The sequence below is a fragment of the Neoarius graeffei genome, chromosome 4, assembly GCF_027579695.1.
Source record: "Neoarius graeffei isolate fNeoGra1 chromosome 4, fNeoGra1.pri, whole genome shotgun sequence".
NCBI lineage: Eukaryota > Metazoa > Chordata > Actinopteri > Siluriformes > Ariidae > Neoarius > Neoarius graeffei.
The window spans coordinates 35771023-35788542 of NC_083572.1; the positions used below are offsets into that span (position 1 = coordinate 35771023).

At 45.0% G+C, this 17520-nt stretch overlaps 1 protein-coding gene across 8 annotated transcripts in view; it reads right to left on the minus strand.

The window, feature by feature from the left end:
• The window catches only part of si:dkey-6e2.2 (uncharacterized), an 84219-nt gene that overhangs the window by 41150 nt on the left and 25549 nt on the right, over positions 1-17520 (minus strand). For all 8 annotated transcript variants that reach the window (XM_060919192.1, XM_060919188.1, XM_060919187.1 and 5 more), the window contains one exon: positions 515-788. In XM_060919192.1, coding sequence (XP_060775175.1) covers positions 515-779 — 265 coding nt within the window. In that variant the 5' untranslated portion in view covers positions 780-788. The remainder of the gene's footprint in view (positions 1-514; positions 789-17520) is intronic.

The window sequence follows — 17520 nt, forward strand, 5'->3', positions numbered from 1 at the left end:
TTGCATGGAAAGAGAGAATTGTGCTTCATACTATTTGCAATTCTCAATATATTTTTAACTTAATTACCTGACTTGTTCAGGTTAACAATCATCACCTTTATGTTGAAAAATCTTTAGAGGAAGGAATTTTACCTAAATGCATATTTATGCTCCAGGGAGACAGGAGAAGATCCTTGGAACAAAAGCAAATGAAAAAAGTTTTTCAAGAATGTTTTTCTTTAATTTCTCATTCTAATCAGAATTTCTTTGGTAAAAAATGTTTGAGTCATTGTTTGTAATGTTTATTTTACACAATCATTTAAAAAACAAAATTTTAGATGAAGGGTGCCAATAATTATGGAGGGCACCAATATGCCCCATGTATACAGCTTTAATTTTCCTGTGCCAATCTCTGAATGTGTGTGTATGTTTTTGAGGCTCTGGACGGTTCCTGATCAGTGGTATTGTTCAGTTCCCTATCATTACAATCATGACCATTGTGTTACTGACAAATACACACATGCTACTTTCATACCTGTAGGTGACTTTTGGTTTACCATAGCCTCTCTGGCTTTGGCTTGCTCTATAAACCAGTGTCTCTCACACTCCTTTCCCGTACGGGGAACATCAGGGTAAGCAGTGGAAATTTCCTCTGCAATCTCATCCCATGCCCATCTCCGGTTAGTTGCGGTTTCACGGCAAGAATGCCTGCCAGTCAGTAGACCTTCTCTCCTTGCTTTCACTAGCTGCACCAATAGCAGCTTTTGCTCTGTAGACCAGTTAGGCTTTCTGGGCCTCATCAGTGTTTCCTGTGGTAAAGGTATATAGATTACCAATGTGCAATACATACATAGTTAATCAATTAAATAACCAAAATACATCCTGGTCATAGTTACCCTCAACAGCTGCAAATGATTACCATAGTTTCTATTAGTCAAATAATTTTATGTGCTCCTGATAAGTATAGCTTTGATGTTTTATCCTCTATGTAGGAGATGAGTGAAGATACCTGAATAGCATTTCTCTGGATTGAATCTAGAGGATTTTAAAGTTTAAAAGGTGACATATTATACACCTTTTCCACAAGTTGACACAGTTCCCTGATGCCTTAATGAAATATCTGTTACATGTTTTGGTCAAAATGCTACAAGGATAATGCACCACAGCACCGGTCTCACCATGTCTAAACAGCCCTGTTCAATATGGCTCATTTGAATGCCTGTTCCTTTAAATGATAATGAGCCACTGTTTACCCTACCCACCTCTTCTGCAAGCCAATCAGGTAGCACATTCCTCATGAACATTCATTTGCAAAGGCAGTTCTCAAGCGAGTGGATATATAAGGGGCAATGTAATTCTAATGAGCCTTGTGACATAGAAAGTGGAGCCAAATCTGAACAGCTTGTTGAAGCACATTTTCTGAAATAGGCATCCCAAAGAAACTGACTGGGTTGCCTTATTTCAGAGTTCGTGGGTTGATAGGCATTCCAGATATCCAAATGTATGTGCATAAACACCGAAAAAGTGAGTTTTGTACTTTAAGTGTCCTCTTAAAGTCCAACCCAAATTCCAAAAAGGTTGTGATGGTGTAAAACGTAAATAAAAACAGAATGTAATGATTTGCAAATCCTTTTTCTTCCTATGTTCAACTGAATACAATGCAAAGACAAGATGTTCAAACTGATAAACTTTACTGTTTTTTGTAAATATACACTCATTCTTAATGTGATGCCTGTAACACATTCCAACAATGTTGGGACAGAGGCATGTTCACCACTGTTTTATATCACCTTTTCTTTTACTCAGTAAGCATTTTCGAACTGAGGACAACAATTATTGAAGTTTTGAGTGTGACATTCTTTTCTATTCTTGCTTGATATAGGACTTCAGTTGCTCAGCAGTCTGGGGTCTCCATTGTTGTAGTTTACGCTTTATAATGCGCCATGCATTTTCAATGAGAGGCAGGCAGGCAAGCCAGTTTAACACCCACACTCTTGATGGAATAAGCAGGGATGCCCCTGAAAAAGACATTGTCGGGATGGAAGCATATGTTGCTCTAAAACCTGCAGGTACCTTTCAGTGGTTCCTTCACAGATGTGCAAGTTTCCCATGCCATGTCTGTTTTAAATGCAGTGCCACCTGATTTACAAAAGTGATCTTTTCTATATTGTCAGACACCCATTTCATATTGTTGTAATCAGCTAAATATTTAGGTATTACTTTCGAAATAAACTTCATAAATTCTGCATGACTTCTTTTGTAAACATCAGAAGACAGCCCTTGCGCAATAACTGACTACAGGCACTGAATAATAAATAAAATAATAATAATCAGTTACATTTGTATAGCGCCTTTCTCATACCCAAAGTCACTTTACAATTAAGGATGGAAAAGAAAATGTCCACCAAAAAAAAAAAGTCAGGATGTCATTCCAATGGTGTAATTCTCATAGTCTCACCAAAAAGCGCACAAAAATACGTCCCACACTGCCTGCACAGCCGCTGCCAGGCAATATTGCTCAAAACACTGCGCATTGGATCCACAAAGCGAGCACAAAAGCACTGCCATGCAGAGCGCCAGTATGTCTCAAACCACCTGCACAGGCACCACGATGCCACCAAGCAACATCGCTTGGAGCACCACGCCAAGCACAGAATCACCGCCGCACAGAGCGCTGGACAACCATGATGTTAAAAGAGCAACGAGCTCACTGCAGTCCATAGCGAGAAGCACAGGCATCACCCAAGGCGCACCAAGGCCTGGAGGGAACCGATACCCAAAACTGGGTCTGGAGCTACACCACAACTGGTGGACAAAACACTCAAACAAAAATCAAACTACACAAACACACACACACAAAAAGGAAAATAAAATGCTCTGGTGAGAAGCAGCAGCCAGAATGCGCACAGCATTCTCTCAAACGGAAACAGAATTGTCAGGAGAAACAGACGAGGACCCAAGAGCGCAAGTTAAATGTTGAGTTTTATTGATAACAGGGGAAAGGGAGTTGGGAGGATGTGGTGATGTCTGCAGTCTCCCATCCAAGCACTGACCAGGCTCGACCCTGCTTAGCTTCAGAGATCAGACAGGATCAGGTGTTGTCAGAGTAGGGAGGCTGTAGGCACTAGGTGTTCAGGCAGTCTCTCAGCAGACAGACAGGACAGCACAACAGGCAAGAGTGGGGAACAGGCTGGAACACAGAGTCACAGATCAGGTAGCAAGATAAGGGACAGAAATGCAGGGTCAGGTTACCAGGACTGAAGAGTTGACGGAGTCGATGCCTAGAAGACGATCTGACACTGAAGCTTGGGAGGACAGCAGCTTAAATACACACAGAGGAGGAGCAGGTGATAGGCAACAGTCAATGACAGCCACTGAGAGTTAATAAGAGGAAGTGTATGCGGGCGTGGCCGGTAATGCTGAGTGGAGAGGAGTGGAGATGTTACCTGAAGAGAGGAAACCCACAGGTAGGACCATGACAAGAATAAATAAATAAATAAATGGGGGACTATGTCAGAAACTGGAAGAAGAGAAAGATCCTGTCCCCTAGGACTGTAGAAAGAATCATTTTATACAGTTTCTTTATAGTTATTGAGGTAAACAGAGAAAGGTGTATCTCTGTAGGTGCCCCTTCCATGTTGTCAGGCACTTATAATAACATAATGAGCCAGTCAGTGGTGAAACCAAGTGGTTTACTTTGACGCAAATAATTTCCCTGCAGAATTACATTGTATGGCCATTTTGCTGTTGCCAGTTATAGCGTTCTAATTCAATACTGGACCAATTTCAATCGTTTTCGTCCCTAGTAAATATTTGGAACCAAAGTGATGGGAAAATAGGGCCCAAGTTAAAAAAAAAATCACAGAGTTTTCCTTTAAGGTCACCAGAGCCAGAGAGATGCTACTTCATAGGAGACACAACTGACACTAGTGTCTCCTCTACAGACATCACAATTAAAACTTGGAAGAAGTGAGCAGGAGGCAGTTGAACAGGCTGAAGCAAGGTTGAGACAGAATCCTGGTAATTTCTGTGGCAGCCAGACAAACTGGACTTTGAAGCTACATAAAACCTTGCCACAACAATGACTGGGGGAGAGAGAGAGATCAGTTGATCCAGGGAGAGATTCATGCAGAAATGGAAGAAGGACACTGTCATAGAACAGTGGCTATGCAAAAGCAGGGAGCTTGGACTAATTGGAACCATACAACTGCCTGTAAGATCACCTGGGCTGAGCTTTGGAAATCAGAACCAGCCAGACTCAAGTTTCTGATCCAGTCAGTGAATGATGTCCTCCCAAGCCCATCTAACCTGCATTGCTTGGGTCTAGCCAACACCGTGGCATGCCCACTGTGCTTGAAAAGAGGTTCTTTGGAGCACATCTTGAGCTGCTGCCCAAAAGCCTTGGGAAAGATGAGGTACAGGTGGTGTCATGAGCAGGTACTGAAGGCAGTAGCTGACATCATCTGCATTGCAATCCAACAGGGCAAACATCAACTCCAAACAAGGCACATCACCTTTGTCAGGGCAGGAGAAAAACCTTAGGTGGAGCTCAGGGCCTCAACTGGGCTGCTAGTCAGAGCTTGTGACTAGGAGCTGAAGGTTAACCTAGGGAAGCAGCTGATGTTTCTGGAACACACTGCAAGGATGACGCTCATGGCAGAGTTGGTCTTAACATCTGAATGTTCTCAGCAAGTGGTTATGTTGAAACTCACTTTCCCTCTAAAAAGGCCAGATAGAGGAAGCCCAGGAATGTAATACAAGGCCAAATATCTCAAACTGGTAGAATGTAGAAGGCATGGGGGGGAGGGGGAGACCTGCTGTGAACCCACTGAGGTAGGCTACAGGGGTTTACAGGGTAATCTCTATACTGGACACTCAGTCTCCTTGGCATGGAGAGGGTTGCAGGAAAGAAGACCTACCAAGCACATCATCGAAGCTGTCAAAAAAACATTGAGGTGGCTGTGGATCAAGGGGGTGATCCATGGTGTAACACGCCACTTGGACACAAGCTGGGGACTGATCACCCTTGGCTGAGTTGCCTGGGTGAGGGTGTCTGATAATCTAAGGCCCAAAACACCCTCTGACCTTGGGTTCATCACTGATGAAGTATCCAAGTTGCACCAGCTGGTATGATTTATATAGCCATCTTGAATGTGTGTGTGCGCGCTTATTTTCTCTTATATTTCATTTTCTGTTGTATTAAATTTTATTTTATTTAATCTGGTGCCCTCATTTTATCCACTTTTGGTCTTTGTATGTTGCTTTTGTTATTCTGCTGGTCTTGTCTTGAGAAGGCACTTTGTGTATAATGCTTAAAAAGTGCTATATAAATTAATTTTATCTTTATTATATATTAGTAAATCTGCACATATTGTTTAGGCTTGACTGATGTAGCCTTATATATTTTGTATTACCTGCATGGCTCCAAAGAGAGAATGAAGGTAATTAAAATATGACCTCAACATCCAGCACTTTTTTGTGCCAAGAATATGACTTGTAAGGATAAGAGCAAATGCTAATAATCAATTAATAACGAAAATGCATAGTAGTTTCCCATTGTTACAATCATCACACCAAAATGTTAGAAGTGTAAGTTGAAGCAGCTGAGGGTAACACTCAGAAATTATATCTGAAATTGACAATATACAAATGAACTAGGCCACATGTAAACTATAAGGCCAAGCTGATCACAAAAGAATGCAAGCGTTTCCAAAATAGTTCTTCCTAACATTATTAGGAGTCCAAGCATTAACTGTTGGAACCTTATTGTTTTTGTTTGGATTTATTATTATTATTATTATTATTATTATTTAGTCCAAGCCCTGAAGGAGATGGAACCTTACTGTAAATCTTAGGATTTGTATTTTTCTTATTAGGGGGCCAAGCATATAGTAACATGAATAACCCTGTTATTATCTGTAATATGTCCCTGATGTGGGTGGAGTACAGAAGCACGGCAGGCGGGAGCTGATGTTTACACACACACACACACACACACACACTTTATTTTCCTGCTTTTCAGCTTTACTCACTCGCTGCTCACACACAGTCACACACGCAACACACACACACACACACACACACATGTTCTGGTCGGGAGAGCTTTCCTCTCTCTGCTCTCTCCCTCCTTTTCTATCCTCTGTCATTGCAACAACACAGACACGCAACGTTAATTAACCACAGGTGTACTGACTTTGCCACTCACCTTCCCTGGCCCTGCCCTCTATTCACAAACTGACACTAGGCCACACCCCCACTGCCACACCCCCCCACCGCCCGACTCAGGCTGGGGAGCTGTCTGGCCTGCAGCGGACTCCCCCCGACGGGACAGGAAGTCCACCACTACCATCTGCACCCCCGGCCTGTGGATCACCTCAAATTTAAATGGCTGGAGGGCTAGATACCAACGGGTGATCTGCGCATTGGCATCTTCCATGCGGTGGAGCCACTGAAGGGGGGCGTGGTCTGAACAGAGGGTGAAAGGGCGCCCCAGCAGGTAATACCGGAGGATGAGGACCGCCCACTTGATGGCCAAGCACTCTTTCTCAATGGTGCTGTACTTACTCTCACACATTGAGAGCTTGCAGCTGATGTACAGCATGGGGCATTCCTTGTCCTCCACCTTTTGGGACAAAACCACCTCCAGCCCCTTGTCTGATGTGTCTGTCTGCAAAATAAAGGGGAAAGAGAAGTCAGGTGAGTGTAAGAGTGGCCCCCACACAGTGCAGCATTAACCCTGGTGAAAGCCTGTTGGCACTGCTCCATCCACTGGACCAGATCTGGTGCTCCTTTTTTAGTGAGATCAGTCAACTCATACAGTTTGAGCAGTGTGCGTGACATAAACAAAGTGCCTTGGTCGGTCAGGGTTTCTTTCAGAATCCCGACCTGGGAGATAATATGGAAGAGTGCTTCCGCATTACTGCGTGCTGAGATATTGCAGAGAGGCACCGCTTCCTCATATCACGTTGCATAGTCCACCAAAACTAAAATAATGTGATATCATCGAGCCATTAGATCAGTCAGCACGAGGAGATCCATACCAATTCTCTCAAAGGGGGTCTCGATTAGAGGGAGAGTGAGCAAAGGTGCTTTTGGAGTGGCTTCCGGATTTACTGATTGGCATTCGTGGCATGCCATACACCACTGACGAACATCCCTGCGAATCCCTGGCCAATAGAACTGGGCCATTATTCGGGCTAGTGTTTTATCCTGCCCTAAGTGTCTGGCCATGGGATTAAAGTGAACCACAGGGAACACAAGTTCCCTATGGCTCTTAGGGATTAACAACTGGGTTATTTGTTCACTGGTTTGAGTGCCCTGCATCACTTGCTACAGTCTATCTTTAATAATCGCTAAGTACGAGAAGGTGGGTGCCACATTTGGCTGGAGAGTTTGACTGTTGATTACTCTCACTTGGTCAAATGCATGCCACAGAGTCTTGTCTCTTGACTGCGTGACTCCCCGTGCACACACAACACCTTCACCGCTTGTACTCTCTCCAATGCCTCACCTTGCACCAGGCTTTGGTGAATTGAGGTCTGATTACAACTGGAATCCACCAATGCATGATATGCATCCCCGTGAACACCTACTGATATGCGATACATTCCGGCCCGATCAGGGGCGGTCTCTGGTGCGTTGGGGATCCGGATCACAGCTCCCACCTCCATCACAGAGCCCTGACTCTGGAGATGCTCTGGCTCCCCCACGTGCCAGCACCCAGGCCTTCCCTCTGCACTGGCATTATGGGCGTCACTCACCTGAGGGGGAGGAGACACAAACACGGAAGAGGGAGATGGAAGGACACCATGGGTGTGACGGGCCGGCTGGGGAGGGGCCAGCCCCTGCCTCCGCGGTGGGGGAATGGGGCGGGGAAGAGAAAGTGAGAGAGGGGGGAAAAGGAGAGAGAGAAAAGAAGCGAGGAGAGGCACCTTGTCCGCCTGCCATCGGAACCGCCACCAGATGGTCCTCTGCCAACTTAGCTTGTTCTAGCAATGCTGGGTGAGGACACTGGACTCATTCCACCATTTCTTCCGGAAGTCGAGACATGAACTGTTCCAGTGCCACCAGATCAATGATCCTGTTGGCGTTGCGGTCTTCCGCCCTCAGCCACCGCCAGCAGGCGTCCCGGAGATGCTGGCCAAATGCGAACGGCTGGCCGACCTCCTCCAATGTCAGTATCCGGAAGCGCTGGTGGCGTTGTTCTGGGGAGCAGCCAACACACTGCAGGATGGCTTTCTATAGGTTGGTGTACATGAGCCGGCTATTGGTAGGGAGCTGCTGTGCTGCGAGCTTCACCTCGTGAGTTAGGAGTGGGAGGAGGCGCTGCTTGAGTGGCCACCCTCATGTTTCGGCTGCTTGCTCAAAGAGAGCGAGGAAAGCTTCCGAATCATCATGTGGGCCCATCTTCGTGAAGGTGATGTGAGGAGGGTCCGCTGTGGTGGCGGTCAAAGCCCCTGCCAAAACAAGCAGATGCCAGAATGCCTGGCGATCTTCCTGCTGGGCCAGCATCAAGGCTTCAAAGTGTTGCTCTTGCTCCTTCCGGAGGGCGGTCAGCACTTGATGCTGGTTCTGCTGGGTAGGAACGAGGGCATGGATGAGCTCTTTGAATGAGGAGGACTCCATGTGGGGCTTCCCTTTCATACTCCTGGGTTTCGGCACCACTGTAACATGTCCCTGATGTGGGTGGAGTACAGAAGCACGGCAGGTGGGAGCTGATGTTTACACACACACACACACACCCACACACACTTTATTTTCCTGCTTTTCAGCTTTACTCACTCGCTGCTCACACACAGTCACACACGTGTTCTGGTCGGGAGAGCTTTCTTCTCTCTGCTCTCTCCCTTCTTTTCTATCCTCTGTCACTGCAACAACACAGACACACAACATTAATTAATCACAGGTGCATTGACTTTGCCTTTTACCTTCCCTGGCCCCACCCTCCATTCACAAACTGATGCTAGGCCATGCCCCCACTGCCAAATTATCGTTACGATTTTTTTTCTTCTTCTTCTTCTCTCTTAAAATTGATCCTGCGGACCAAACCATAGGTCCTACAGACATGCAAATTGATCAGGACGTAGTATACCATTTTGCTTCTCAGACAAGAGAGAGATGAGCCCGATCAGCCTAACAGTGGTGCTATAGTGAAATGTTTTATATTTTGGCTCATATTTAGAATTCCGTAATTCTTTTCCTTGCATTTTCCCAAACTGTCATGCTCCGCCCCGGACAGCCACTCCGGACATTACGGATCTCTCACACCAGCGCCGATCCGGATCCGGGACAGGAATTTCTTCTCCCCTGAACTTACTTCCTGGTTTTCACTGCTGCTTATTTAAAGGCCATTCTCAGACTCTGTTTTTGCCAGAACGTTTCGTTTGCTACTCTAGCCGTTTCTGTGCCACTCTTTCTTCTCATGGTTTTTCCTCTAGTTACTTATCTTGTTCATGGTTTTTGCACTAGCGTTTTTTCTGGTCCATAGTTTTTGCAATAAGGGTTTTTTCTGGCTCATGGTTTTTTGCACTAAGGGTTTTTTCTTGTTCACGGTTTTTTACACTAGCGTTTTTGTCTTTGCCTGTCTTGTGTTTTTGTCAAGTTGTTTGTCTCTTTTTGCCCTGACTATTTTTGCCATTTATTTATTGTCCTGTTTGTTTCCCTTTTTGCCACGCCCTTTCTTCTCTGGATTAAATCATCTTATTTATTGGATTACTGTCTGTGTTCTGCTTTTGGATCCTAATTCCACCAATCCTAAACAGTATGTTCTGGCCAACATGGATCCAGCAGAACTTGCCCATCTGAGAATGGCCATCCAGCAGCAAGGGACTCTCCTCAGGACCCGCCAACAAGACCTACAACAAATTACCCAGAACCTCGCCACCCAGTCCAACGCACTCAACCTTTTCACCACGCAGATGCAGCGCTGTCAAGCCATGCCTACCCCTGCTCAGCCGTCTCCTACTTCAGCTCCTGCCACCGCCTTTCTCCACAAACCGAGACTTCCAGCACCTAAGCCCTACAATGGAGAACCAGGTACTTGCAGATCGTTTTTGTCTCAATGTTCGTTGATTCTAGAACTGCAACCTCTGGCCTTCCCCACAGAACGCTCCCGGGTAGCATATACAATAACACTCCTCACCGGCAAGGCCAGAGAGTGGGGAACTGCAGTCTGGGATGGCAATGCACCCTTTTGTTCCAGTTTCAAGGATTTCTCTGAGGAGATGAGGGAAACTTTCGACTGCTCTCTGTCCGGCCGGGAGGCGGCCAGAGAGCTCATGGAGCTGCTGCAGGGGTCCCAGGCTACCTCGGATTACGCCATTGAGTTCCGGATGTTGGCGGCTTCGTGCAGTTGGAACAAGAATGCCCAGATCGACGCGTTCCTGCACGGCTTGTAAGACGACATCAAGGACGAGTTGGTATCGCGGGAACTGCCGTCAGACCTCTCCAGCCTCATGGACCTTGCCAACCGCATCGACACTTGGATCCAGCAATGGAGGAGAGAGAAGAACCGCCCCAGATTCACCTCCTCTCCACCTCCCGCTGTGTCCGTTGAACCCATGCAGGTAGACCGGGTTCGGGTGTCAGCGGAGGAACGACATCACCGGCAGAGCACAGGGGCCTGCTTCTACTGTGGTCAGCTGGGACACATCTGCTGAGCCTGCCCACTAAAAGGACAAGCCCACCAGTGAATCAAGGGGCCCTGGTGGGCAACGCTTGGAACCAGTCCCCCGCTAATCGTCCGTTACTTCCTGTCATTATTATCCATGACAACCAGCATCACCACCTCCCTCGTCAACTCAGGGGCAGACAGGAACCTGATCTGTTCCGCCACTGCCAAGTGTCTGGGAATCCCGCTACTTGCTCTTGACGCCCCTCTCACTGTCCTGACACTCAATGGCACCAGCTTGACCAGCATCACCCACCTTACTACCCCGCTCACCCTAAGGATTTCCGGTAACCACTCAGAAACCATCCAGCTTCACGTCATGAACAACCCCCACGTACACATTAGGGCTGTAACGATACACCCAACTCACGATTCGATTCGTATCGCGATTTTTGACCCATGATTCGATATGCCCACGATTTTTTTAAAAATGTTTTTTTAAAGTAGTAAATTTGACTTATTAACATTTACTTACTTACATTAACTATTTAATAACAAATAATTCAGACCTGCAGAGAATGAGTAATATGTATCAAAAATGAACAAATGTATATCCAAAGATTGTTTTATTTCTCAAAATAATACTGTTGAGCCGGAAGCTCTGTTTTTTTCGGTTCTGAAAAAGTCATTTTTCCAAATCGTGTAAATCCATTAAGATTTTTTTTTGGGGGGGTATAGGGGTGGCTCTCTCACTGTCTCACTCTCATAGGGCCAATGATTTTCTGTGATCGCGGAAAACAGATGGAAATTACGGAATTTTTATGGTGAAACATTGCTCGCGTGTCAAAATGTAACTGCCGCAGAAGGCTTCCGCCCAAGCAGACATGCCTTCAGTGTTGCCAGATATTGCTAACGTTTTCCACCCCAAAATATGTTCAAAACCAGCCAAAAAGCACCTAAACCTGCCCAATCTGGCAACACTGCATGCCTTTCCGGTCAAGTGATTGTGATTGGCTTGTGGCACACCTAGCCAGCCAATGAGCTGCTTGTTTACAGATTCGCTCCCCGCGTCACAACCAGAATGGCGACCGCTTAAAAGAAATGAATGCTCTGCCAGTGGCGAGTGTGGACGTTGCGTGACTCGCAGAAGATTGTCGCAGGTCGGCAAAAAAACGACTTACTAATAGATATAAAAAAATAAAAGTAATTTAAGTTAGTTTAAAATGTAATTTAAATAAAAAGTAAAGTATTCATAAATTGAAGTTTGGAAGTGCCTCTGTTTTTGGGCTGAGGAGAAGTTTGAAAGGGTGTACCGTGATTCTGCCTTCTTGTATCGCGATACGGATCGTGGCTCTGCGTATCGCGATTTCGATACGCATATCGTTACAGCCCTAGTACACATCATTCGAGGATTACCATGGTTAATGCAGCACAATCCCCACCTTAACTGGGCTGACAACACCATCCTAGGCTGGAGCCCGTCCTGCCTAGCTTCCTCTCTGAACTCTGCTCTGCCTCCCGCCAAACCACCGCAGCCTTCAGCCAGCGAGTTCCCCGACCTCTCTCACATGTCTTTGGAATATCTGGATCTCAAACTTGTTTTCAGCAAGACCCAAGCAGTGTCCCTCCCTCCTCACAGACCCTATGACTGTGGTATTGACCTCCTACCTGGGACAGCGCCACCCAAAGGATGACTCTACTCTATCTCTCCTGTCGAAAGGCAAGCCATGGAGAAGTACATCTCCGAATCTTTGGCAGCTGGGATCATCCGTCCTTCCTCTTCCCCAGCAGGGGTGGTATTCTTCTTCGTGGAAAAGGACAAGTCACTCCGCCCCTGCGTTGACTATCAGGGTCTCAATGCCATCACGGTCAAGAACCGCTACCCACTACCGCTCATGACCACAGCCTTTGAACTACTCCAGGGAGCCAAGTTATTCACCAAGCTAGATCTATGCAATGCATACCATCTCGTCAGGATCAGGGAGGGGGACAAGTGGAAGACGGCCCTTAACACCACCACTGGTCACTACGAGTACCTCGTGGTCCCTTTTGGCCTGACCAATGCGCCCGCAGTCTTCCAGGCACTCGTTAACGATGTCTTAAGGGACTTCCTAAACATCTTCGTTTTCGTGTACCTGGATGACATCCTGATCTTCTCCCGCTCCCTGGAGGAACATCGGGGTCATGTCCGGCAGGTCCTCCAGCTCCTGCTAGAGAACAAGTTGTTCGTCAAGGTGGAAAAGAGCGAATTTCACCAGAGCTCTGTCTCGTTTCTGGGATTCATCATCTCCCCGGCAAGGATCCAGATGGACCCTGTCAAGCTCGAGGCAGTTGCCGATTGGCCCACCCCATCTTCGAGACGAGAGCTCCAGCGCTTCCTAGGATTTGCCAACTTCTACAGGCGCTTCATTCGCAACTTCAGCACGGTGGCCGGACCTCTTTCAGCCCTGACCTCAACCAAGACCCAATTCAAGTGGGGGGAGGAAGCAGAGAAAGCCTTTTCCACGGTCAAGCACAGGTTTACCACAGCACCCATTCTCATCATACCTGATCCTACCAAGCAGTTTATTGTCAAGCTCGACGCTTCCGAGTCAGGGGTCGGAGCTATACTATCCCAGAGGGCCAGTGACGACAAGGTCCACCCATGCTGCTCCTTCTCCCGCCGGCTATCCCCAGCCGAATGGAATTACGACATCGGCGACTGAGAACTACTGGCTGTTAAACTAGCCTTGGAGGAGCGGAGGCACTGGCTCGAGGGGTCGGAGCTCCCCTTCCTAGTCTGGACCAACCATAAGAATCTGGAATACCTCAAGTCCGCCAAATGCCTGAATTCATGTCAAGCCCGTTGGTCTCTCTTCTTCTCCCGGTTCAACTTCACGCTTTCCTACCACTCAGGCTCCAAGAACGGCAAACCCGACGCCCTGTCCAGGATGTTCTCTTCCCACCAAGAGGAATCCAAGCCACCCGAGACCATCCTTCCTCCATGCTGCCTGGTGGGAGCCACCATTCTAGAGGTTAAGATGCTCATGCGGAAAGCTCTGGAGCAGAACCCTAGTGAAGGTAACTCCAACAACACTCCTCCTAACCATCTGTTTGTTCCCTATCCTGTGCGAACCCAGGTGCTGCAGTGGGGTCATGGCTCCAAGCTGGCCTGTCATCTGGGAGCTGCCCGAACCCTGGCACTCATCCAGCAGCACTTTTGGTGGCCATCCATCAAAGAGGACGTCCAGGAGTTTGTGGCAGCCTGGAACAAGACAGCCAATTGACCCCCTGCCGGCTTGCAAAGACCCCTCCTGACTCCACATCGACCTTGGTCTCACATCGACCTTGGTCTCACATTGCCCTGGGCTTCGTCACTGGACTCCTCAATTCAGGTGGCAACACATGCATTCTCACTGTCATTGACCGTTTCTCCAAGACCGTCCATTTCATTCCTCTACCCAAGCTCCCCTCAGCCAAAGAAACCACAGAATTACTCATCCACCACATCATCTGCCTACATGGACTACCCACCAACATTGTTTCTGACCGGGGTCCTCAGTTCACTGCACAGGTTACTGCACTCGTGTTTTTGTCAAGTTGTTTGTCTCTTTTTGCCCTGACTATTTTTGCCATTTGTTTATTGTCCTGTTTGTTTACATTTTTGCCACGCCCTTTCTTCACTGGATTAAATCATCTTATTTATTGGATTACTGTCTGTGTTCTGCTTTTGGATCCTAATTCCACCACACCTCCACCAATCCTAACACAAACAAACAAACAAACAAACAAACAAACAAACAAACAAACAAACAAACAAACAAACAAACAAACAAACAAACAAACAAACAAAAAAGCCTCAAGAACAATTTAGCTCTGCCAACTTAGATTTAAAAAAAAAAAATTGCATAAAATGCAAAACCTAGTTGTGAGAACATTTCCTAGGATTTTTGTTCTGTTTTCACAATTTTGGTGTCAAACTACTCAGCAGAAGCCCCTCAATAATTACCAAAAACATGTTAACATTTGTACAAAGTGGCTGCCACATGTTAATCAATTCTATTGAGGCAGAGCTTAATTTACTCAAACAGCTCTAACTCAACCTGGTGACTTGTCCAGAGTGTACCCTGCCTTTTGCCCGTAGTCAGCTGGGATAGGCTCCAGCTTGCCTGCGACCCTGTAGAACAGGATAAAGCAGCAAAAGATGATGAGATGAGCTCTAACTCACTTGACTTTTTACAAATATTTGCAAGCAACTTGAACAATATTTACAGGACAAGATTCTGAGATCATATGCAAAGTTTGGGGCATGGTCTAAGGTCAGAAAGCTATTTCTCAAGAACTACATGTCAGATCGAGATGAAACTTAGTATATGGCATCTCTATGCTAATCTGCAAGTGGCTCTTTGAATGATGCCCCAGTTACCTAAAAATATGTCTGCCATCAGCCAATCAGATTTCAGCAGACATCTGACCAAACTTGAAACCATTTTCTCAAAACCTGAAAGTATAGTCCCACAAAGGACCCGCTAATAATTGATACAGTTTTACCCAGCTTACAGTGTTCCTAAACTTGACCTCTGGTGGTCAATGTTCAGGCTTTTGCATTTAAAACACTTAAAGCATATCTTTTGTAAAATAAGGCATACTGTGAAACTTCCTTTTCCCCATGCTTTGTCTCCTTACCCTTAAAAGGGCATATCATGGGTAAATTCAGGAGCAAGATCAATGTAATTCTCCTATTTTATATTAAACTTTGGTCAAATATCTGTCACATTTTGCATTTAAGTGCAATTTTTTTTTACCTTGCACAATACCAGAAAAATTCAGTTGAAATCAAGCCATCTGAAGTGAATTCGTCTCCCTCTGCAAAAACTTGGCATTTGAATTTCCCAGGAAACACTGATTTTCGTTCCGTCATCTGCGGGATGCCTCCCTCTGAATCCTATGTCAACGCTGGTTTGTTTATGAGAAAATGACCTGGTGGTTTTCTGCAAATTTCTTCAACGTTATCACGTAATTATGAAAATGGTTAACAGATGTATCGTAGGAGGGTGTAGCAACACCAATCTTGATGGGATTAGTACTCATCGTTTTCCAAAAGACCGGACAATGAGAGAGAAATGGGAGCGCTTGGTCTATACAGGCTGTGCACTTAAACCGTACAAAGCTCGTGCAGCCTGCTCGCGCTTCCGCAGATGTCACGATTCTGGCTCCAGACTCCCTTGGGATTTTTCCAGACGCGTTTTATTTTTATTTTTTTTGCTGTAGACACATGGCCTTGTGCAAAATTACCCTTCTGGATGAGTGTGTAAAGGGACATACTTTCATATTTAAAAAAAAAAACGAAATTCGTCCAGAATATGCCCTTTAAAAATTTGTCTTTTGGACCATTTAGATACATCCACTCAAACTGTTTAATAATTTGCTTAATATGCAAAACATACTTTGAAAACATGTCATAGGTTCTTTGTTCTAGCTTCACAATTTTGGTATCAGAGCTCAATTTATTTAAAGAGCTAGAAGACAGGGTTATCACTGACACATTGCCACCAGATATGGCCATTACATCCCACCCACTCCTCAGCCAAATGAAATGATACATCCACTTGAAGGGGGCACTACAACAGATTAATTTATCTTTTGGTTTATGTCTCCACAACTGGAGGGAATACAGTGTAAAACCAAACTTTTTAGACACGGTTTTGTAACCTTTTCCAGCCTGATGAGAATCAACAACTCTTTTTCTGAGGTCCTCAGAAATCTCCTTTGCGCCATGATACACTTCCACAACCATGTGTTGTGAAGCTCAGACTTTGATAGAGTCCCATTAAAAAAAAATACAAATAAAACAGAGTACTCACACCTGATTGTCATCCCACTGATTGAAAACACCTGACTAATTCCACCTTCAAATTAACTGTTAATCCTAGAGTTTCAAATACTTTTTCCACTCACAGATATGTAATATTGGATTATTTTCTTCAATAAATAAATAAATAAATAAACTTGTATAATATTTTTGTCTCATTTGTTTAATTGGGTTCTCTATCTACTTTTATGACGAGTGAAAATCTGATGTTTTAGGTCATATTTATGCAAAAATATAGAAAATTCTAAAGGGGTCACAAACTTTCAAACACCACTCTAACTAGGATATACTTTATAGTGAAACTGTACAAAAAAATTCAGTTGAAACTAAAAATATGATGATTTGTACATACATGTCATTATGTGTACAACTGAAACTGACTTCTTTAATTAGCTGAATGCCTTCTTCTCTTCTGTTTGACATGCCATTGCTCGTTTTTTTTCTCGGTTGAATTGTCTCTCTCACTTCCTGATGTACTAACACACAGAGAATAGCAGGCTGCAGTTGTGCAAAGCACAAACCTGTCTTGTCTGTCACATAGCTAGCAAATGTCCATCATAAAATATTTCACACTGTTTATGCACATGAATTGATGGACAGCTTAGAAGTTCTATCTATTACAATGTAATATTAAAAAATTAAAAACGTTAAGGCAAAAAGCTGTCAAAATGTGTCAATTTTTCTGGTAAGTAACCATATTTAAATGGGATAAGTAGGGTATAGTCTGCAGATGATTATATGTAAATGTATAGCTGACCTTCATTCTGTAATTAAATAGCATTAAGCTCTAGAGCAATTAATAATGTTCTATTAATGTTACACTACTAATTACAAGCGTTTGATTGAGAATGTAGCATTGTGTTAACACATTGCTTACATAGGCTAGATAATAAATGTGCGGGCCCCAGGCAAAAGGGACACCGGGGCCCCACTCTCCACCCCTGCCTGGCCAAGGTACATCCTACACACATTTAAAGTCTTGAGCCAAACCTTTTATTTTCAAAAGGATAAACCAAGTGCGTACTGTGCTTATGTATTTAAAAAAAATACAAACAAACAAACAAACAAACAAACAAAAAAA